The 25,133-nt window shown below is 45.4% G+C and overlaps 1 protein-coding gene across 2 annotated transcripts in view; it reads right to left on the reverse strand.

Moving 5' to 3' along the window:
• Positions 1-13,054, reverse strand: part of ZNF236 (zinc finger protein 236) — a 192,347-nt gene extending 179,293 nt beyond the window's left edge. For both annotated transcript variants that reach the window (XM_088475911.1, XM_088475912.1), the window contains exon 1: positions 12,893-13,054. In XM_088475911.1, the coding sequence (XP_088332037.1) occupies positions 12,893-12,944 (52 nt within the window). In that variant the 5' untranslated portion in view covers positions 12,945-13,054. The remainder of the gene's footprint in view (positions 1-12,892) is intronic.
• Positions 13,055-25,133: the final 12,079 nt, after the last annotated feature.

Below are 25,133 nucleotides of genomic sequence, written 5' to 3' on the forward strand. Positions count from 1 at the left end.
CATATCACAGCCCCACCATATCACCCTTCAGTACCCAATATTACAGTCCAATATACACAGCCCCCTTCCCATATTACCCCCAATACATACAGCACCCACATATCACAGTCCAGAATAAACAGCCTGCCCATATCACCCCTCAGTGCCCACATATTACAGCCCAGTATACACAGCCCGCCCATATCACCCCCAGTACACACAGCACCCACATATTACAGTCCAGTATGCACAGCTGCCCATGGGCCTGATTCAGACCCACTCGCGAGCGGCTGTCCGCTCGCAAGTGGGTCGATGGTCTGCACTGAGCATGCGCACGACGGAGGGAGCTCCGTTGTGCGCATGCGCCAGACACGACGAGCGAAGGACTTTCCTTCGCTCGTTGTGTCCGATCAAAGGGGGCGTTCCCACGGGAACGCCTCCCGTCAGAAGCCGGCCCACTGACATCACTAGTGATGTCAGTGGGAGTGATTTTGGCTCTGATAGAGCCAAAATCACTCCGGAGCTTGCGGTTGAAAACCTCAACCGCAGGCTCCGGCTCGCAATTTCGATGGTTGCGATGGTCACGACCATCGCGGCCATCAAAATGCACGCTCGTATAGCCTGTGGGTGGTGACCCACAGCTATACGAGCGTCCAGGAGGACGCTCCATGAAAATGGAGCCCGGCCCTCATGCAGAGCGTGCGCTCTGCTCAGAGCGTACGGCTCTGAATGAGGGCCCATATCTCCCCTCAGTACACACAGCACCCACATATTACAGCCCAGTATACACAGCCCCCCATATCACCCCCAGAACACACATCGCAGTCCAGTATACACAGCCCCCCTTCCTCATATCAACCCAGTACACACAGAACCTAATATTACAGTCCAGTGTACACAGCCCTCCCCATATCATCCCCCAGTACACATTGCACCCCCATATATTACAGTCTGTTATTCCCAGCCCACCCCCCCATATTACCCCAAAGTACACAGACCACCCCCATGGTACCTGGTTTTCTGGTTTCTTACTGTAAAAAGCAGCTGCAGGGAGCCAGGACATTGTGGTGAGCAGAGGCAGCACAGGCACCAGGCAGGCAGTCACTGTCCACTGTCTGTCACTCAGACGAAGAGCAGGAAGAGGAGGGGCCAGCCACTGTGACTGTATCTGTGAGGTGCTGTGGCTGCGCTGCTGCAGTCAGTGTCATGTGCGGCACAGCTTATTATTTTGCCTCTAACTTCAATGTGCTTCTGAACATGCTGCTCGATAGCAGCTGTGTTCTAATAGCAGTGTGAATCGGCCCGCAGAGCTGCAAGGGGGACGGGTGGGGACGAGATCAGCCCAGTCCTGACTAGCCCAGGGGGAAATGTCCTGACTTCCCGGTGGCCCAATCCACAGCTGACTATGGGGGTCATTCAGACCCTGTCGAAGCAACGATGTGCTCGCAACCGGGTCGATGGGTAGCCCTGCGCACATGCAGCGGCCACACTGTGCGTGCGCAAGCCCCGGAGCTCGCTACAAAAGGGGCGGCTGTCGATGTTGATCGACAGCTCGCCCCTTTTTGAAGGCGGGCCGGGGGGAGTGGTTTCCAAAACGGAGGCGTTCCTTAAGGAATGCCTACCGTTTTGTTGGCGACCGCACTGACATAATCAGTTATGTCAGTGGGGAGCTTCCTGCTCCATCTGAGCAGAAAACTCCCTGGGGCTTGCGAGTGCCCATACCCAACCTTAGGGTTTGGTCGCAAGCCCCGATGGTCGCGATGATGATCACCATCGCGACCATCACCCTGGTCACTAGCTAAACTGTGGGTGGTAACCCACAGCTTATCTAGCGACCAGGAGGCCGCACCAAAAAAAAAAAATAGCGCCCGCCCTCATTCAGAGAGCGATCGCTTCTTGCGACCGCCTCTGAATGAGGTCCTATGTCTGCACAACCTTCAACAGTCATCACTACTACTATACTATACTAGGAGTAAAAGTTACTCTGCACAGCCTGAAGGGCAGAACGGTTGGTGTAGTGGTTAACATTGCTGTTTCACAGCCATGTGGTCTTGAGCACTGGTAAGTTAACTAGCTTCTGACAAAACTTTAACTCTAGAATGTAGAGATGCGTAAGCACTCACGAGCAGGGCCCTCGTCCCTCATGTGCTTCTCCTGCCCCTACTTATACTATAATTTGCTCCTGACTCCCCAATTTTCACCTAACTCTTGGTTGCTGACACTCTGCTGCTTGTGTTAGGCAGCTATGTTTATAAACCATGTCCTTGTCCTGCATTGTTTCGTATTGCCAATAACAGTTTTTCTTGTGTGCTCATTTATGTACAGCCATGGCCAAAAGTATTGGTTTTCACAAAGTTTGTTGCTTCAGTGTTTTTAGACCTTTTTGTCAGATGTTACTATGAAGTAAAAGGACAAGCATTTCATAAGTGTCAAAGGCTTTTATTGACAAGTACATTAAGTTTATGCAAAGAGTCAATATTTGCAGTGTTGACCCCTCTTTTTCAAAAGCTCTGCAAATCGCCTTGGCATGCTGTCAATCAACTTCTGGACCACATACTGACTGATGGCCTCCCATTCTTGCCTAATCAATGCTTGGAGTTTGTCAGAATTGTGAGTTTTTGTTTGTCCACCAACCTTTTGAGGATTGACCACAAGTTCTCAATGGGATTAAGGTCTGGGGAGTTTCCTGGCCATTGACCCAAAATTTAGATGTTTTGTTCCCTGAGCCAATTAGTTATCACTTTTGCCTTATGGCAAGGTGCTCCATCATGCTGGAAAAGGCATTGTTCGTCACCAAACTGTTCTTAGATGGTTGGCAGAAGTTGCTCTTGGAGGATGTTCTGGTACCATTATTTATTCATGGCTGTGTTCTCAGGCAAAATTGTGAGTGAGCCCAATCCCTTGGCTGAGAAGCAACCCCACACATGAATGGTCTCAGGATGCTTTACTGTTGGCATGACACGGGACTGATGTTAGCGCTCACCTTTCCTTCTCCGGAGAAACAAATTTCCAGAAGCCCCAAACAATCTGAAGGGGGATTCATCAGAGAAAATAACTTCACCCCAGTCCTCAGCAGTCCAATCCCTGTACCTTTTGCAGAATATCGCTCTGTCCCTCATGTTTTTCCTGGAGAGAAGTGGCTTCTTTGCTGCCCTACTTGACACAAGGCCATCCTCCAAAAGTCTTCGCCTAACTGTGTGTGAAGATGCACTCACACCTACCTGCTGTCATTCCTGAGCAAGCTCTGCACTGTTGGTGCCCCGATCCTGCAGCTGAATCAACTTTAGGATACGGTCCTGGCACTTGCTGAACATTCTTGGGCACCCTGAAGCCTTCTTCACAACTATTGAACCTCTCTCCTTGAAGTTCTTGATGATCCGATAAATGGTTGATTTAGGTGCAATCTTACCAACAATATCCTTGCCTGTGAAGCCCTTTTTGTGCAAAGCAATGATGACTGCACATGTTCCCTTGCAGGTTAACAGAGGAAGAATAATTATTTCAAGCTCCACCCTCCGCTTCCAGTCTGGTATTCTAACTCAATCAGCATGACAGAGTGATCTCCAGCCTTACCATCGTCAACATTCTCACCTGAGTTAATGAATCACATGATGTCAGCTGGTCCTTTTGTGGCAGGGTTGAAATGTTTTTGAGATTTAGGACCTGATTCAGAGCCCCTCGCTAGATGCAATCGCTCGCCCCCAGCGTATGCAAATTCGGCTAAGTGACAGCATGGCAGGTGCTCGCTCGGAAAGGCACTTTGTCTTGGCGAGCGATCACTGTGTATGCAGACGCCCATTAGCGTATGTAGAGATGCCTACTAGCGCACGTCATCTCCAGGAAGTGTATTAAAACATTGGTACATCAAGGACCATCGGAAGGGCTCGCAGCGCTTGTGGTTGCCTTACCTTACCACAAGTACTGCGAGGATTTCAGTGTAAAAAAAAAGGCTGGTGACGTGTACTATGACGTTATCTGTTAATTATGCACGCCTTAGAAACGGCGTTGCAACACTCCACCTCCACTCCCCCGTTATTTGTGTCCTGCCAATGTTACCACCCACGAATGACCTCTCCTGTCACTCATTACACTGGGCTGTCTTTGCTTGGTGAGCGAGTGGATTACGATCGCAGAGTAGTTTGCGTACGCGGCCGCTTAACATCGGCCGCGTACTAGTGAGCGGCCACTTGCTAACGAGTCTGAATGAGCTACTAAGTTCATTGTCATGGCAATTAATTGCAATTCATCTGATCACTCTTCATGACATTCTGGAGTATATGCAATTGTCATCATAAAAACTGAAGCAGCAGACTTTGTGAAAACCAATACAGTACTTGTGTCATTCTCAAAACTTTTGGCCATGGCAGTACAGTGTAAGGCACTGTGGAACCTTTGTGGCGCCATATACAGTCAGGTGCATAAATATTGGGACATTGACAGAATTGTCATAATTTGGCCTCTATTCACTACCACAATGGCTTTGTAATGAAACAAACAAGATGTGCTTTAACTGCAGACTTTCAGATTTAATTTGAGGGTAATTACATCCTAATCAGGTGAACGGTGAAGGAATTACAATGGTTTCTATATGTGCCTCACACTTTTTAAGGGGCCAAAAGTAATGGGACTATCAACTCAAAAGCTATTTCATGGACAGGTGTGGGCTATTCCTTCGTTATTTCATTATCAATTAAGCAGGTAAAAGGTCTGGAGTTGATTCTAGGTGTGACATTTGCATTTCGAAGCAGTTGCTGTCGACTCTCAATATGAGATCCAAAGAGCTGTCACTATCAGTGAAGCAAGCCATCATTAGGCTGAAAAACCAAAACAAACCCATCAGAGAGATAGCAAAAACATTAGGTGTGGCCAAATCAACTGTTTGGAAAATTCTTAAAAAGAAAGAACGCACCGGAGAGCTCAGCAACACCAAAAGACCTGGAAGACCACGGAAAACAACTGTGGTGAATTACAGAAGAATTATTTCCCTGGTGAAGAAAAACCCCTTCACAACAGTTGGCCAAATCAAGAACACTCTCCAGGAGGTAGGTGTATATGTGTCAAAGTCAACAATCAAGAGAAGACTTCACAAGAGTGAATATAGAGGGTTCACCACAAGATGTAAACCATTGGTGAGCCACAAAAACAGGAAGACCAGATTACAGTTTGCCAAACAACATCTAAAAAAGCCATTACAGTTCTGGAACAACATCCTATGGACAGATAAGACAAAGATCAACTTGTACCAGCGTGATGGGAAGAGAAGAATATGGAGAAGGAAAGGAACTGCTCATGATCCAAAACATACCACCTCATCAGTGAAGCATGGTGGTGGTAGTGTCATGACGTGGGCATGTATGGCTGCCAATAGAACTGGTTCCCTTGTATTTATTGATGATGTGACTGCTGACAAAAGCAGCAGAATGAATTCTGAAGTGTTTCGGGCAATATTATATGCTCATATTCAGTCAAATGCTTCAGAACTCATTGGACGGTGCTTCACAGTGCAGATGGACAATGACCCGAAGCATACTGCAAAAGCAAACAAAGAGTTTTTTAAGGCTAAAAAGTGGAATGTTATGCAATGGCCAAGTCAATCCCCTAACCTGAATCCGATTGAGCTTGCATTTCACTTGATGAAGACAAAACTGAAGGGAAAATTCCCCAAGAAAAAGCAGGAACTGAAGATATTTGCAGTAGAGGCCTGGCAGAGCATCACCAGGGATGAAACCCAGCGTCTGGTGGTGTCTATGCGTTCCAGACTTCAGGCTGTAATTGCCTGCAAAGGATTTGCAAGAAAGTATTAAATAGTGAAAGTTAGATTTAGGATTGTTTAGTTTGTCCCATTACTTTTGGCCCCTTAAAAAGTGGGAGGCACATATAGAAACCGTTGTAATTCCTACACCGTTCACCTGATTTGGATGTAATTACCCTCAAATTAATCTGAAAGTCAGCAGTTAAAGCACATCTTGTTTGTTTCATTTCAAAGCCATTGTGGTGGTGAATAGAGGCCAAAATATGAAAATTCTGTCAATGTCCCAATATTTATGAACCTGACTGTAAATAAAAGATAATAATAATAATAATGTGATAGGGAATATAGATTGCAAAATCTACTAGGGCAGAAACTGATGTGAATGATGGAAATATTATATGTAAAGTGTGTGCACTATATAAAGATATAAACATTCTATATAAATATTCTGTTTTACGTGTGTGCTATATAAATGACATTATTCCCATCAGCATGCCCCCATTGAAGTCAGAGCTGGATTAAGCCTTCTAGGGCTTGGGGCACTTAAGACAGGGGACGCCACCCCCAATCCTCCCGCCCACCCCCTCTTCTCAGTGACGGGATGGGTACGGGATGCTGGTGGTCAGAATCAGAGGACACTGGCATCCCGACAGGGTTAGGATACCGACACCTGTCGGTAGGTATCCTAACTCTCCCCCTCTTTATACCTAACCCTCCCTTCCCGATGCCTAAACCTAACCTCCCTCTCCCCACACCCTAAACCTCTTCTCTTAGTGCCTAACCCTTCCCCTAGTGCCTAACCCCTAACGCAAACCCTCCCCCTAAACCCGCAACTTACCTTTGGCATTCCGCCGGTCAGGGTGCCTGTGCCGGGTTTCTGACAGGTGCCGGGATTCCGGCACTGGCATTCTGACTGCCGAAATCCCTGCGATCGGGATACTGACCGCATCCAGTCAGTAACGCCCCATTCATCATCCGGCCCTTAGAAAATGCCAGACTCCACAGGGCAGCAGTGTGCTCTGGCTGGGAGGGGACTCCCTTTATCCGGATCTGACTGCACTCCACCCCTTCAGTCTTAAGTGTTAATGTAATCTAAACTCCGCATTATCAGCACAGGTGTACTCATGTGCAGTGTAAAAAAAACAAGATACACTCCGCAAACAGGCGTACACCCAAAACAGCCCCACTATCTGCATGCTTTGCATATCTGCCAATGTTCATATGGATTTCCTACTTGAGTTCCAGTATCTTCCAATGGTCTAAAAAATCCTGAGAAGTTAATTGGCTGTGATAAGGATCTGCCTTTGTTTGCAAATGGTAGAGAAACAGATTGCAAGCTCCCCTAGAGGAGGTATGGTTGCAAATGAATACACAATTTCTGCCTATTACCATAAGGCAGTACTCTCTGCCATTACAGTCCGAGTCCAGATGCCTAAATCAAATTGACTAAAGGGCCTGATTCAGAGATGGAAGCTAATGCAATTTTCTTGCAGATCGAGCGATTGTTTGCCCTTGCGCATGCACCGCACTGTGCGTGTGCTGCGATTACGCACGCACAGAGGAATCCATCGCCAAGTGAGTCACAGACTGCTAGCGTTTGGGGGTGGTAATGGGGAGTGGTCACAAAAACGGATGTTTTGCATGTCAGAAGAGCTCCCATGGCTGCAGGATGTCAGAAATGCCACGAGGGTAAGATGTCCGCCGATGTACTTTGATGTTACCGATGTTTACGTAGGTATGCGTCGTCACACGCAGGTAAGAAGGCAGAAGTTGGCGTCTTAATGCTCATGTGAACTTTGCTGACATTTGCATATTTTCGCATTAGCGGCCGTCTCTGAATCAGGCACTAAGGACCTCATTCAGAGCCGCTCGCAAAATGCGAGCGCTCGCTCTGAATGAGGGCGGCTGCTTTTCTTTTGAAAGGCCGCCTCCAGGCCACTCACTAAGCTGTGGGTTACCACCCACAGCTTTAGCGAGTGACTAGGTGATGGTCGCGATGTTCGAGACCATCGCGGCTTGCGACGAGACCCTTGGGGTCGGGTCTCGTCTACCGCAAGCCCCAGGCAGCTTCCTGCTCTAACAGAGCAGGAAGCTCCCAACTGACATCACTGGTGATGTCAGTAGGGCCGCCTACAAACGGCAGGCGTTCCTTCAGGAATGCCTCCGTTTGTCTGGCCACGCCTACAAAACGAGAGGAGCTGTCGCTCATCATCAACAGCCACCACTTTTGTAGCGAGCCCCGGAGTGAGAGAATTTCTCTCTCGCTCCGGGGCTTGCGCACCCGGCACGTGTGCAGCGCCCCATCGACCCACTTGCGAGCGGGTCTGAATGAAGAGCCAAGTCACCTGTGCTCATGTATGGATATCTTTAAAAAGTGAACTGTAATGGCAGAGTTTGGGTACATCTGCACTACATAAAGAATAATGGGGAGATGTATTATAGCGGTACATATCGTGTCACTGTAACTCTTCCTGCTTAGCCTCTTTACCGAGGCAAAGCAAAATCCACTACCGATGAGCTATATTAATATCTCGTCTGCTGGAGTAGGGGAGTGAAAACTCTGGCGATCCCCACCAGAACCCACAGCGCATCATCTTAGTGCTGATGTGCTGCGTCTCCATTCCCGGACGGTTAAATTGGGCATGCGTGAGATCTTGCAAGCATCGCTAGATAAATTACAATGAGTGTCTGCAGGTAACAGTGAAGCATGGTGGAGGTTCCTTGCAAATTTGGGGCTGTATTTCAGCAAATGGAGTTGGGGATTTGGTCAGGATTAATGGTTTCCTAAATGCTGAGAAATACAGGCAGGTACTTATCCATCATGCAATATTATCAGGGAGGCATCTGTTTGGCTCCAGATTTATTCTGCAGCAGGACAATGACCCCAAGCATACAGCCAATGTCATTAAGAGCTATCTTCAGCATAAAGAAGAACAAGGAGTCCTAGAAGTTATGAACTGGCCCCCACAGAACCCTGATCTCCACCAAGGGTGGAGGATTAGGTTTAGGCACTGACAGGGAGGATTAAGGTTAGGATGGGGGGGAAGGGGGGTTTATAATACAGCAACAGTGGGTTAGGGGGACAAGGGGGGAGTGTTACCATACTTACTGGACCCCTGTCGGGATACCGAGCATCGGGATGCCGCTGTCGGTATATTAACAGCTGGCATCCCGAATGCCGGTATTTCATACCCAACCCATTTGGAACAACCTCCCTGCCGAGTTACTTCAAAAACTGTGTGCAAGTGTACCGAGAAGAATTGATGCTGTTTTGAAGGCAAAGGGCGGTCACACCAAATATTGATTTGATTTAGATTTCTCTTCTGTTCATTCAGTTTGCATTTTATTAATTGATAAAAATAAACCATTAACTTATATTTTTGAAAGCATTCTTACTTTGCAGCATTTTTTCCACACCTGCCTAAAATTATTGCACAGTACCGTATATATAACATACACAATAACACATATAATGAACATACATACAAAAAATATATATACATATATATATACACAAACTCTAAACAGTGCACCTGCATACACTTGATGCAGCAGCTGCTGGAATTTGCTAACGGGGTGGGCACCTCGCATCATTAGGGCTTTCCATATTGGCTCCGCCCCCACTGCGACCAGTGTAGGGGGGAATTGGTCCATCAGGGAGGGTTTCTAGATACTCAAACCCCCCCCTCCCAGAGTTTGCTAGTGGCCTTATTCAGAGTTGTATGGTAGTATACAATACCGTACAACTTATATGCTAATGCCGTCGGAGGCATCTGGTGGAAAAAGACACCTTTTGCCAGAATCACAGATGCGAGTGCAGCATCGGACCATCTGAGAGACCATCTGCATCTGAGTACCCTTGAGGTTACTCTGATTTACCCTCGCAGCTCTGTAATCGAGTCCACAAACCATGGCCTTGGCACTCCCAGAAAACTGGAACAAGTCCCCTTTCCAGAACAGAGGCCGGCAGCGTCCCCACGCAACAGCAGCCTGTCAATCAGGCTGCGGCTCAGGGGGCACTGCGTGTGAGGACACAGGACCAGTTCTCTACATGCGCAGAACAGGTCCTGCGCCCCACCATTGCAGTTGTAGGCAAACCATCGTGTTAGCGTACAATTCTAAATTCAGCCCCCAGGATTGAAAGCAGCTCATGTTTCCATGTCTTGAAAAAGTCTCTGCAGCTTCAGAGACAAAACGTATTGACGTCATTACCAGCTGTGTCTACTTTGTAGCAGCAATGGTTTACCTGTCACCCGGAGAACTCCCAGAGGAACTTTAAAACTATACCCGGGGAGTAGAGCTTTATGCTCACGGAGCCGAATTTATTACTAACCAGCTGCGGCATAAGGAAGGAGAGCGAGCTTTACCCCAGCCGCTATCATCGCTATCCCCCCCTTCCCTCCACTCCATCTCTGTGGAAGAATACATATACGGGAGCTCAACACCCGGGAAGCTTGTTCCAAGGACCTGTGTGGTACAAGGAGGGAGTGTGATTACTATCCCAGCCGCTAATACCGGCATCCCCTCCGTAGATCACCACATACGTGGGAGCTACAATACTCGGGAGGCCCGTCCTGAGGATCCGTGCTTTACAAGGTGTGGCTCAGCGAGGCAGCTATTATCTGTGCTGGGACACCAGAACAGATATTTGGATTCACCTTATTAAATAGGTATCTACATGAATGACTGCTACATTTTTATATATTTTTATGCCTACCTGGATATCCATTTCATGTGCTAAATAGAAATTGAGCACACTTTAAAACTTTGGAAACTCTTTTGGATACGAACACATTTATTTATAAAGATTAACTCTAATACGAATATATGTATGACACAATGTTGCTAGTTGTAATTGTTTTATTACTATGCATTTCCCTTGTCTCATTTTTGTAACCAGTTTTGTATAATATGTCTGTTTATTTTTAGTAAAAGTATGGTTATCATAAAATTGATTTAGTGTTATCATGTTTTACACACTTTGATTATTTTTAAGCTATTGACCAAGCGCAGTGTGTATCTTTTCCCGGTGTCACCGTGGATCTTTAAAATGTGACAGTTGGTGATAACCCTGTGCCCCTGCTGGGTGCTCTGTAAATTGTGAATTGTTAAACTGTTTACACACACCATACCATAGTGCGATGCAGCGAGCAATGTAAAGATACATTGCGCACTGTACACACTGCACGATCTGCCATATGATGGTACGATGTATCTTTACATGCTGCAGGTAACTATACAGCATTGTTCATTGCATCATCCCATCTGATGTGCAGGACCGGATGTAGCGGCCGCCGTTTTCATTCCCAACATTGGAATCCTGGAAAGGGATTCAAGATAGGCGTCGAAATACTGACGCCAATCTTAATCCCGGTGCCGGAACGCCAGCCCGAACTAAGGTAAATCCGGGGCGCCCTTAGCGTTAGCCACGGGGGGGGTTAGGATTAGGGAGTCTAGCGGGGTTAGGTTTGAAGGGAGTGGCGGGGGGGTGGGAGAGATTAAGGTTAGTCGCCCCTAGAGGGGAGGGATAGGCATCCCCAGGGAGAGATTAGGGTTAGGCACCCCCCAAGGAGGGTTAGGTTTAAGGAGCGGTAAGAGGGGTTAGGCACCCCCGGGGGGGGAGGATAGGATTAGGCACCAGGGGGGTTAGACACCACTAAGGGAGGGTTAGGCTAAAGAGCAGCCGGTATTTCAATCCCATTCCGTTCAGGACAGCAGGCAGGACGATGCTAATATAGATAATTGGGGGAGATGTATGAAGCCCAGAAGCGGTATAAGCGCACGTTATGTGCGCTGATACCGCTTCTCACCGATGTATGATCGGGGGTCTGGGCGGTAAATGACGGGCGCTATGCGCCCGTCATTATCGGTGCTGCTATCTACAAGATAGCAGCGCCGATAGCCTGGGCCGGGTACGAACGGTTAGAACACCTGACCGTTCGGCCCGCTTTAGCTGTCGACAGCTACAGCCTGGCGCTGTCCTATCTCCACAGCATGGACAATGCTGTCCCTGCTACGGCAGCTGCCGGCTCCAGGCTGCACGCGGGGATCTCTCGATACTTGCGAGATCCCGCGCATGCTCAGTGGAGCCGGCCGGGACTGACACACAGTGCATCAGCATTAGGCTGATGCGCTGTGGTCTCTAGCAGGTAGAGCCAGAGGGGGGAGTTAACATTATTCTATATTTGAATAAAGCTGGGTACATACTAGAGCAATATTGGCCCGATATGTTGTTTCCGGCAGAATCAGAAGGACATATTGGCCGCATTGTTCAGTGTGTATGGCCAATCTGCGCGCTCCAGTGGTCGTTAGCGATATATCTTCTGGTCGGCGATGCTGCATGGCCAATCGGGCAATACCGTCACCCGTGCAAGGTAACGTAGGACGGAACGAGGGGTCATTCCATCCTTCATATATCTTCTGGTCGGCGATGCTGCATGGCCAATCGGGCAATACAGTCACCCGTGCAAGGTAACGTAGGACGGAACGAGGGGTCATTCCATCCTTCATATATCTTCTGGTTGGCGATGCTGCATGGCCAATCGGGCAATACCGTCACCCGTGCAAGGTAACGTAGGACGGAACGAGGGGTCATTCCATCCTTCATTACATTGTTCCGATGTGTATAGTGGTTATGATATGCAGTCTTTGGGCCGCCATATCGTCCAGGTACACATTGTTCCAGTGTGTACCCAACTTTAGACATATCGGACTGCAGAAAACAGATATTTCAAATGTAATGAGAGTATCCTGGAATATGTAATTCCCCCATGGTAGGAGTGTGTGAACTGACATATGTAACGTGCTGCAGTCCATGATTCTCCCCCCACCCCCCTTAACGTTAGTATGCGCAGTAGCACGCAGCACCTTGTACACATCACCCTATAACTATGTGACACCCAGTAGCCATCTGTAGTTCTCTCCCCCACAATCAGTCCTCTAGCTCTAGCCTCTCTAGTCCGGGTGCTGCGGCATCTCCCGTATCATTCCGCCCTGTCTCCGGCAGAAGACGCCTCACAGTATAGAGGCAGAACGGTCTCCCCACCATATCCGGGGACTATATACGCTGCTACACACAGCACTAACACGGCGTACACACAGCTCCGGTTACTCGCACTTGGCACCGGTCACGATCTACCTAAACTACGTTTTTTTTTGTACCTGGTCGCAGTCCGTCCGCAGCCCTTGGTTTCGGGGGCCGGCCCCGCGGCATTTGTATCGGATTATTTTTCCTTTCAGGCTAATGTCGCCTCTTCCTCTTTTTTCACAGCGGCGGCGGAAGCAGCAGCAGAAGGAGGGAGGAGAAGGAAGAGGACGCGTCCGCGGCGGAGGAAGCGGAGTGGGGAGGAGCCTGGAGATTACGTCACGGAGCTGTACCTACTACCTGCTGCCGCGGCATTTCGGTCGCTCACTCTCTGAGTTGCTCTATTACTGTCCATGTGTAACGGTGCGGGCGGAGTAGGGGATAGGGTACCGGTTAATCAGACAGTCAGTCTCCCCGGTCGGGGAAGTATAATAACTAGTTGCTGGGAGTGTGGAGGGATGTGCTGTATGATTGACGTAGACTTTCCATAGCTGCTTAGGTGTTGTCGCGCTATGAGTTCCTGTGTATATATAGTGATGGTTGGAACTTGTAGTTCGTCAGTCACATGGATCGAGAGTTTATGTACTTAGCGGCCATGATAACTACTGGCAGGATGGTCACAGCGTGGATTGTTATCAGCTCCTGCTCGCTGTAGTGTGCGGTACTGCGGGCAATAACTACTGACTTTACATGTACTTTTTCTTCTGACATAATTTACATACATATAATAGCAAGTCAATTTTGAGCAAAGTAGAAACATCTTCTTTATATTTGGTAAATGTTAAATGCTTTTTTTTGTCTTCACTTTATTCTGCCACTAAATTAACCAGATCAGAGATAAACCTGTTGATATTCACTGTCTACAAAAATCACTGTAGGTCAGTGATTTGCAACCTTCAACTCGAGGCACGTTACACAAGATTTTACAATTGCCAAGGCACACCATCCGGCGATGCGGCGTGCGTGGCCAATGAAAAAACACATATTGGCTCCCACACAACAAACATTACACACACATTGGCCTCCACAGGAATAAAACATACTACAGTACAAATGCGCAGAGCTGACCAGGGCGGTACAGGTTGAAAAACGCGGTTGTAGGGCATACTTAAATATTACATCTTAAAAAACCCTGATTTGTTTTTTTTTGTTTCAAAAAGTGATTTATATGTTTCATTGATAATATATACGTTTATAAACCCTTAATGCTATATTTTGTTCTTCACATCACTGGTGACTATTTTGTTGATTGTAATGTTTTCTTTTTTTGTTGTCTTTCAATATCCCAGTAGATGTTAGACATTTAGAGGGCTCCACATCGGAGCTTTTCCTGGGATAAAGTATCGGGCGCGCACCCGCTTTATCCACGTATTCAATTAAAAAGCTACGAAAACAGGAGCCGACGAAATAGGATCGGCGAAAAAAAACAGGATTTACCTGGAATAAATTGTAGGACCCCACTAAAGCTGTGAAAACATGGGGGATCACTATAGGTACCCCCGTTTTAGACTGCAAATGAAAGTCGGAGTTTTAAATAGCCGCGGCAGGTGTTTATTTTCCCGACATATGAGAAGTGATGCAGAAGACCACTTAGCTTATTTTTTTCGTTTTGGTAAGTGGTCCCATCAAATTGGGGGTACATGACAATGGGTACTAGCATATTTTTAAGTCCCTAAAGTGTTTTTTTTTTTTTAATTCTGCAAAAATGCACCCCTACCGATATTAATCTATTCTAGAAAACACCTGCCACATATTTGCAGAATAGCCCTGAACCTATTTCCCTATTTTTAAACACTTTTAAAAAAAATTTTTTTTTTCACCCCAAATTATTTAATACATTTTTTGGGGTGTCCCTATTTTTTTTTTTTTTAAACTTTTTTTGACAGTTATTCTTTAAATGTCATTCCCAGGGGTGCAGGCTATATTTTTTAAGCCTGCAACCCTAGACCCCAATTCTGCACTTTTTTTTGCCACCTATTCAGTGGTGAAAAGTTATCCCCGTTTTTTTCAAAGACTTTTCGAACCTGCGAAAAGTCTTTGAAATTGAATACGGGGATAACTGAAATCGGCAAAAATGACGTCATCGGCGATAATTTATTGCCGATTCCGAAATTTTCGCTCCTTTGTAAATAGAAGATACACATGCCAATACATTGTTTGTTTTCCTTCTCTAATCAAGCTGTAACTACCCTTGATTGGAGCAGTTTGCCTCAGAAAACATACCCATAGGGGCAGATTTAATTACAAGCCAGCTGCACATTTATCTGCCATTTGCGGAAGGCTAATTCTGCCAGCACCTACATAGGTTGCGAGCAAAACTAGCTTTCTGTGAATTAACATGTGTAGCGAATTCAGTCGGCTTCCGTGCTGAATTATTCCATATTGCTACAATGGTGCATCTGATTTAGAGGCATCTTTCATATTTATCTATAAGTATAGTAACATTTTTTTATCATGACACATTTTTTTCTGGCATTTATATCATTCACTTCCCCCTCCCTCCCCCTCCCCCTTCATCTGTAAATGTCAAATGACTGTGGTATGAGTAAGTCTTAGGGGTCTATGTACTAATAATTCTGTAACGTCCACGATTAAGTTTCCATATCGCAGGGGATATTTTAATTTTTAATGAAAATATCCCCTTTATGTACAATGGGGATGTTATATCCCTGTCAAGTTGTAGAAGTCTTTCAAGTTTGTGAAAGACTTTTCCAGGGAAGCTGACACTGCGCATGCGCAGAGTGTCAGTTTCTGGAGCCGGCGGATGGAGGCTGTGAAAGAGAGAGAGAGATTTCTCTCCTGCTCCTAAGCCTCCATAGGCTTAAACCAGTTAACCATCCGAAGATGGTATAACCTACCGGGGCCAAACTCCAAAGAGCTTAGCTTTTCGGAGATTGTTACATAGGGGTCAGATCGTAGTCCCCATTGATGATAATGGGGACTGCGATCTGTGAAATATCCTGCATTGTGCCATTAGTACATAGCTACAATATTTAAAATTATGCAGAAATTGCAGTTTCTACATAATTGTATGTAAAAAAAAAAAACGGCTTGATACATTGACCCCCCTTTAAACCTTTGCAATTCCTACCAAGAAAATAATTACGTTGTGATAGCGGGACAAAGTGAAACTTTAAACTTCATAATATAACCCATACATGAAATGCAGCTTTTATAATGCTCCTGCTTTCCTCCTTGTGTAAAAAGTTGCTGTTGAAAATCTTCATTGCGTATCCTTTACAAATATATTACTCTAAATAGGTCTAAAAAGTGCTAATGCACATCACACCAATGATCCCCTTGGCAAACCATTAAATACATTTTTAAAATGCAATGTTCAATACTTATTGAAGTTGTCAATAATATATACAAGAATATAATGTGATGATCCGTCCGACAGATCCCTGTCAGTTGCCCACATTTCTTTAATTTAAAATAAAGAACTAACACAATTGTCAAGTTCAACCATCGTTATAAATTCAAGATGTGTTACGCAGAGGAAGGCAAAACAAACCATCTGCCAGTTTAACCTTAATGCGGGGGACAATTCCTTTCTGACCTGTTTATAGCAATAAGATTAATTTGCCAAATCAATCTCCCTAAATATGTAATTTGCTTTATTATTATTGATACCATGCCTTGTAAGAATGGTGTCCAATCTGTTTTTCAATCCTTCCATTGAATCTGACATCACTACTTATTCCAACGACAGTGATAATTACATGCAATGTAATAAAAACGATTGTTCATTGGTCCAGTGGGATTGGATGTCCTTTTGTTATATGCATTGTCCTGAAAAGAAAATGTCTGACACATCAGTGTATTGTCTGTGACTGTGTTTGTAAGACGCAAATTCACAATGCTCAACATTGGAGATTTATTCCCCATAACATTCTGTTCTATATGCCTTAATAATACAGGCTTAAGCTGGGTACACACTACATGATATGTCATGCAGTTATAGTACTTACAACCTCTATGCACGACCATCGAAAATTGTGGAAAATAGTTTCTTTTTAACAGAAAACAGTGCAAACATAATGGGAGCTATTTAATTGTTTTATAACGCCCTATTTCCCATCTAAAGTGACAGGAGATCAGGGGCCGATATTCAATTGTTTGTGGGCGTCCATGCTTTATTGCGCTTGTTGCGCCCAAATAGACAGGGTTTAGCTGCATAAAGCATCTAAATCAATCTAAAGTCCTTTTTAGGGTGCCCAAACCACAGACTTCTCGCACATTTCTGCTCGTCACCTAAGGAAGGTAGAAGCAGAAATGCCAGCGGCTATCTCGCCCGAACGGAGCAACAATTGATTTGCTCTATCAGGCGCCCCATTAGGAAAAGCATTTGAAATCTCCATATTAAGTCTTAAAGTATAAAACATTGTAGAGCATAGTATACAAGCTATAAAAATATTGCAGCATATGTAGTGAAATTACTCACAAAATCAAAACTGACTGAGTCCAAAGATTTGGTACCACTGTTGGTAATGTGGAGAAAATATAGGTCTGGGAATCAAAAGGTAAGAGGGCCCTGCTTGTTATAGCTTACTATCTATAGGGTAAGGTTAGACAGACGGGTGGCAAGGGAGAGACCGTTAGCTGAGAGCATAGGGCCTGATTCAGATTTGTACGCCAACCCATGATCGCTCGCAGTGTCCCCTGAGCTGCAGCTTAACTGACCGGCTGAGGCCATTTGGGGGCAGCAACGGTGTCTGTTCAACAAAGTGGAAGCGTGGGTCTCCTGTGTTTTGGGAGGGCCAGGGTTGCATCTTCCGACGCAGATTTTCTGGCCGCAGCAGCATGAAATCTCTGGCCATCCTGCGTAAACTGTGGGGTCCTCATATGGCCGATATTCACGCAAGTGATCCGATGGCTGTGTCCTTGGACACAGCTGCGGATCACTGAAGCATGCAGGAGGCGTCTTTCTACTACAGACGCCTCCTGCTGCTTTTGCATATGTTAGCATTGCTGCTGCATCCAAGACGCAGAATCCACCATTACGGTTAGTCTGGAGAGTTTGAAAGGGAGAGAATTCCAGTGGTGGGGAGCAGCATAAGCAAAGTATTGGGGGCAGGAGTCTGAAGAGGTAAATAGTAGAGAGGAGCGGCATCACTCGTGGGCAGATGTATGGAGGAAGATGTAGGGGTGAGGTGATTGAAGGCTTTGTACGTGAATGCGAGGGCTTTGAAATGGGTTCTGAGGGGGAATAAGAGCCAATGTAGGGCCTGGTAAAGAGTGGAGACAGAAGCAGTTAGTTTGGAGAGGTAGATGAGCTGAGCAGCAGCAAGGTGCTGATAAGCAGAGTACCTGTTCACAAGAGTAACATAAATAGCATACATGGTTACAGAATACGTTCAATATCCCAGCGCAGGGGATGCCAAAATGCCAAGAATACCGGTGCGAAATCCCGACACCTGTCAGAATACAGCGCCGGTATCCCGAAGGTAAGTAGTGGGGTTGGGGTGGAGGGTTAGGTTTAGGCCCTCGGGGGTGAAGGTTAGCTTTAGACACTGCGGAGGGAAGGTTAAGAAAGCTACTGACAGGTGTCTGTATCCAAACCCTGTCGGGATGACACCATCAGGATTTTGACTGGCAGGATCTCGAGTGGTGGCTTCCCAATGGTTAAAGGTTGTATAGGCAGACATTACAACAGAGCAATTAAATAACATTTCAATAAGTTTTATAGTGATGAATCTTGATCTGTAGAGAGATAATGTTCCATAGGTTAAGAGCAACCAAGGAAACAACTTTTGTAGTGCGAGTTGTAAGTGGTAGATAATGGTGTAAAGGGGGCTGTTTAGAGAAGGACTAACATCTGGTCGGGGACATACAGGAATTTGATATAAGCTGTAGTAATGCTATGTGAGAATGCAGCGTTTGAAGCAATTTGGACATACAGTGCTCAAATGAAGCGTGTGTAATGTCCCATATGTTAGACTAGGGACCAGGTTCGAATTTGGTCAGAGGGGCAACTGATGTATTCCCCTAAGTTATGTAAGGGGTAACCCCATAACTATGGGGGTACCACACACTCCCCCCCCCCCCCCTTAAATCATACGTGTCCTCACGTATGCTGAATTAGTAAGGCCCAACAGCCTTTCCTAAATAATTGCAACATTGTTTACTCACACGACATATTGTAGCAAGTAATATTGAAACATATACATTGTAACTTTCAATTTTCCATTTACAAAAACCTTAATTAATCCTAAATTGGGTACAGTTCTATTAAAGGGCTGGTCATGCTTGCCTGGAGTCTCTGATCCTGTTTTTTGACGCCACTTTTTGTAATGTCCCATATGTTAGACTAGAGACCAGGTTCGAATCTGATCAGAGGGGCAAGTGATGTGTTTCTCTAAGTTATGTAAGGGATAACCTCATAACTATGGGGGTACCACACATGCATGGGGGAAAAGTGTATGTTTGCCCACATGCAAAGCTTTACGCATCTCAATATGTGGATGTACTTGTGGCTGTAGCACATGTGCCTGATTTGCTACTAGGTGCTAAAAATACGACTTTAAAAATATTTACGCGTAGATCCAGGTCTGCTTAAAACTAGACATGAGCATGCCCCTCAGGAAATTTGCCTACGTGAGAACATTTGGTCACAATTCAGGTTGACCTCTTTGGCTTAAAGTGTCGATGCAATAAAAATGTATACGACCGCATTGCCCATACTGCTGTGCACCCTTTCAGAGCATGCATAGTGCAGAAACACACACACTGTACTGCAACACTCCATATATATATATATATATATATATATATATATATAGATGGAAAGATGGCTAAAAAGACATGCGCCTGATAGTGTAGTATAATTGATTGGTGATAGTACGTGTAAGAGAAAATCTTTAAAGCTTATCTGAATCTCAGAGGTACAGGGCTTCCCACTGGATGAGGTGGACAGGATGTCATCTGCTGGATCACCTTAGAAAGAGCTCATTCAAGCCCAGGGAAAGGGATGATATAGTGTAGTAATTTTTAAAATGAGTAACTGGACAGGACTACAAAGAACTGTGTACCAGATAATGCTGTATTAAAAGCCAGTAGTAAGTACTTCCAAACAATCTCCTGGTATCTCTTTTTCCTCAGTATCTCTTGGAAATGTGTGTAGTGAATATACACAAGCTTGCAATCCTAAATACAGTACACGGTATAGTCAACTGGATGTGAAGTTTCACATGCGGCTTATTCTCACACAAACACCCGTTGCCCGGGTAACCCGTGAAGTCCAAGCTAGCAGCGGCCACAGCACATGCCTGTATCTATAATATCTTATAACAGGACTTGATTTCAGAGACCATGTGAGCTCTCACAAGTCAACACAACGGCCTATAACCTGTACCTCTGAGATTCAGATGAGCTTTAAAGATTTTTTTCTTCTGGTACGCATAATTATTTAGAGCACTTACTCTCACCAATCAATAATACTACACTGGCAGGCGCATGTCTTTTTAACCCTCTTTCCAGAATTACTCCAACCGTTGGCCAAACGGAGCCCCAAGAAGACTGCTGCCGCCTTTTAATCAAGGATCAGTGACTATTAATTCAAGGACTAGTGAATTTCCACTTGATTTTTCACTATACTAGCTGCACTATATGTATTTATTTACTATTTGACCTGAGGAAAATTTTCTTTTGTGAACTGTCCCTATACACCGTCTCACACACACATATATATTAGGGGTGAGCGGGTTCGGATTTCTGAGCCCCCCCGATCCGAGGCCGATCCGAGTCAGGCTCGACTTTTCCCGCCTGACTCGGATCTGAAATCGAGGCAAAATGTAATCATCCCGCCTTCCGGGTCTCGTGGGTTTTGGATCCTATATAAGGTACCCGCGTCGGCGCCATTTTCTCACTCGGCTGTGGACAGTGAAGAGAGAGGGTGGGAGTTAGGGTTGGCTAGGCTGTGTAGTGCAGTGCTGTGCTGCGCTGTGCTGCTGTTGTCCATAGGGGCTGTGTCCACTACTTCAAAGTCCATAGGGGCTGGCTGGACTGTGTTGTGCAGTCAGTTGTCCATAGGGGCTGTGTCCACTCCAAAGTCCTGTGCAGTGTCCCAGTCCTAAAGGGGTGCTGTAGTGTTGTCCAGGGGGTGCTCTGTCCGTCAGGGGTGCTCCCCCCAAGTGCTAAAAAAAAAAAAAAATTCTGTGTTTGTGAATTGTGTGCACTGTGGCTGCACGTGCATCAACAAAGGAGCAGAGCCAAGCGTGCGCCTGTGTCCCATAAGTAAAAGGCCGGCTGGCTTGTCCGCTAAAGGGTGCTGTAACCCCCAAAGGGCACTCCAAACAAAATAAAAAAATATATTTTTTTGTGTTTGTGAATTGTGTGCGCAGTAGCCACACGTGCATCAACAAAGTAGTGCCAAGCGTGCGCCTGTGTCCCATAAATAAAGGGCCGGCTGGATTGACCGCTAAAGGGTGCTGTAACCCCCAAAGGGCACTCCAAACAAAATAAAAAAATATATTTTTTTGTGTTTGTGAATTGTGTGCGCAGTAGCCGCACGTGCATCAACAAAGTAGTGCCAAGCGTGCGCCTGTGTTCCATAAATAAAGTGCCGGCTGGATTGACCGCTAAAGGGTGCTGTAACCCCCAAAGGGCACTCCAAACAAAATAAAAAAAAAATTTCTGTGTTTGTGAATTGTGTGCACTGTGGCTGCACGTGCATCAACGAAGGAGCAGCGCCAAGCGTGCGCCTGTGTCCCATAAGTAAAAGGCCGGCTGGCTTGTCCGTTAAAAGGTGCTGTAACCCCCAAAGGGCACTCCAAACAAAATAAAAAAATAATTTTTTTTGTGTTTGTGAATTGTGTGTGCAGTAGCCGCACGTGCATCAACAAAGTAGTGCCAAGCGTGCGCCTGTGTCCCATAAATAAAGGGCCAGCTGGATTGACCGCTAAAGGGTGACAGCAGTCATCCTGAAGCAAAACGTATAACTGAGGCCTTGACTGCTATGTTGGTGTTAGACGTGCGTCCGGTATCCGCCATTAGTGCAGTGGGATTTAGACAATTGATGGAGGTAGTGTGTCCCCGGTTCCAAATCCCATCTAGATTCCACCTGCATCCTCAAAGCAGCAGCGACAAGCGTGCGTCTGTCTCTTAAAGGGTGATGTAACCCTCAAAGTGCGCTCCACAAACAATAAAAAAATTCTTTTTTTTTCTGTCTTTGTGAAATGTGTGGGCTGTAACCGCACCTGCATCCTTAAAGCAGCAGCGACAAGCGTGCGTCTGTCTGTTAAAGGGTGGTGTAACCCTCAAAGTGCTCTCCACAAACAATAAAAAAAATCTTTTTTTTCCTGTCTTTGTGAATTGTGTGGGCTGTAGCCGCACCTGCATCCTCAAAGCAGCAGCGACAAGCGTGCGTCTGTCTGTTAAAGGATTACATCGGTGACAGCATCCAAGTAGGCATGTCAGACAGTCCGTACATGTACTGGCAGGAAAAAGAGGCAATTTGGAGGCCCCTGTACAAACTGGCTCTATTTTGCCTGAGTTGCCCCCCCTCCAGTGTGCACTCCGAAAGAGTGTTTAGTGCAGCTGGGAACCTTGTCAGCAAAAGGCGTAGGAGGTTGCTTCCACAAAATGTGGAGAAGATGATGTTCATAAAAATGAATTATCAACTTTTCCAGGGAGACCAGCCTCCAGAACGTACAGAGGGACCAGTGGTGGTGGATTCCAGCGGGGACGAATTAATACTCTGTGAGGATGAGGATGTACACAACACTGAAGAGGGTGAGGAATCGGTGAATGAGGAGGATGAGGACGACATCTTGCCTCCGTAGAGCCAGTTTGTGCAGGGCCAGATTAATTGCCAGCTTGTTTTGTGGGGGCCCAAACAAACCAATCATTTCAGCCACAGTCGTGTGGCAGACCCTGGCGCTGAAATGATTGGTTTGTTAAAGTGTGCATGTCCTGTTTATACAACATAAGGGTGGGTGGGAGGGCCCAAGGACAATTCCATCTTGCACCTCTTTTTTTTCTTTGCATTATGTACTGTTTGGGGCCTAGTTTTTCAAACTGCCATCCTGTCTGCCACTGCAGTGTCACTCCTAGATGGGCCACGTGTTTGTGCCGCCCACTCGTGTCGCTTAGCATAGTCATCCATCTACCTCGGTGCAACCTTTTGGACATAAAAACACTAGTGTGAGGTGTTCAGAATAGACTGGAAATGAGTGGAAATTAAGGTTTTTGAGGTTAATAATAGCATAGGAGCAGAAAAATCAACACATTCTGTGATTTTAGCTGTTTTTTATGCTTTTTAAAAAAAAATACAGATCCAAAACCCAGAACCCAAAACACCGAAGGGTAGTTTTGGCAAAACCAATCCAGATCCAAAATACGAAGAAAGATCCAGATCCAAAACACGAAAAGTGGCCGGCACACACCCCTAATATATATATATATATATATATATATATGTATATATATATATATATATATATATATATATGGCTAATGCTGTTCCTCACCTCTGGGGGGAATTCAAGTGTTTTGTACGCTGGTGGCTACTAAATGGTGCCAAAATGTTTGCAACTCTCTTGTGTCCTGCAAGTGTTTACAAAAACAAGTTGTTTGGAGTTTACACTTAGTAGTTTCAAGTTGTTTGGAGTTTACGCTTAATAGTTTTATATTTTGCTGTTTCTTTAAAATTCTCATATTTCTTGTCTTTTTTGGTTTGGTTTATGTAGGTTTTTGGTGTGGCAGTTACCATTTATAATGACCTTTGCTATTCAAAATTGACTGGATTTTCTATCCATTTGTTTGTACTAATTGTTACATTAATAGGAATATACTACTTAATTGAAGCAAAAAATTGTAACTGCAATGCCACCTAAAAGGAAAATGTCTGCTGTGGGCGTAACTGTACAGCAAGTAGCAGCAAAAAGACGTAGGGCAGAGCGGAATAAAACCTGAAAACAAACTATGACTAATGAGAAAGTGATCGCCATCGCAATGGAAATGAGTCCGCAGCAAACTGCCCGTCACAGAGAGAACAGAACAGAGGTATTATCACGTCAATGCCTACAAAGTCTGCAAACAGGATACCACACCAGATGCGCAGCATTTTACGTTACTAAAAAAAATGCTGTAACATGATCTTTTTGTTTTTTTCCGTCATTTTAACTAGTTGTTAATAAAGTACTAGAACATATCAAATCATTAGAGAGTTGAGCATGAGTATAAAGGGTCTGTAGTCACTATGTCAACATTAAGAATGTTGACATCATAATGTAGACACTAACATCATTTTGACATTATCGATATTCACAATGTTGACATGTCAGTACTTTTTCAAGGTGATAGTCTGAATGTTGACATTCAGAACATGTCGACAGGATGTACCACACCCATAAAAAGAGGATAGAAAAAATAAGTACTGTACTTTATTAGCAGGAGGTTACAATTGTCCAAGCATGAGAGTTTTAGCTGATGTATTTACTTGCGCTTGTACTTAAAGAGAACCGTTACGAATTGCTTTCAAGTTCAACCAGAGTGGAGTTTTTTTTCATAGCTCATTTTCCATGTTTAAAATAACTATGGTCAGAGCTGATTTATTTTATCAATCTTTATTGCACATCCCTGTTTCACAACTTTCAAGTGGGCAGTGTTCAAATATTCAGAATGATTGCAACTGTAAAGATCATTTCAGAAGAAAAGTTATTTATGGGAGTGGCCGGTCGACTAGTGTGATTGTGTAAGTGAGGGGAGGGGTGGCATTTTACAGAGGCAGTGTAATGAGGGGAATGGAGGCAAGCTGGAAACCTCTGACTAGTTTTATCCTGGTGCCCAAACAGCACAGAGACGTACAGTAATATAAGGAAACGCTGAACCTGATGGGAGAAAAGATATTCAGCGCAGTTTCAGACGCAATAAGTTTATACCTCTGTTATCACCATTTACATACATATATGCCCCCAGTGTGAAGCTCATTGAAATTTTCACAGCAGCACAGAGGACCTGATTCAGAGATCGCTGCTGCAGCATTAAAAATATATGCTAATGCAGCAGGAGGTATCTAAAAAAAAGAAGCCTCTTGACAGTAACGCAAATCCGAGTGCTGCGTCCGAAGACGCGGCATGGTATCATCATTGCAACCATTGGTGATCTGAGAAAGCCAAATACTTCTCAGAATGGGCGTCTTACCTATGCAACCGAGGCCAGGAAGTCTGCATCTTCTGACACATACCCTGGCCTTGTTACTCCCACAAAATGAGGGTGATGCCCCAGTTTCTTGGAACACAGGCGGGTGCCACCACCTCCCTACCACCAAACGGTTTCAGCCTGTCAATAGGGCAAGGGCTTGTAGACACTGCGAGC

This window comes from Taudactylus pleione, unplaced genomic scaffold (genome assembly GCF_031769625.1).
Source record: "Taudactylus pleione unplaced genomic scaffold, aTauple2 ptg000179l, whole genome shotgun sequence".
Lineage (NCBI taxonomy): Eukaryota > Metazoa > Chordata > Amphibia > Anura > Myobatrachidae > Taudactylus > Taudactylus pleione.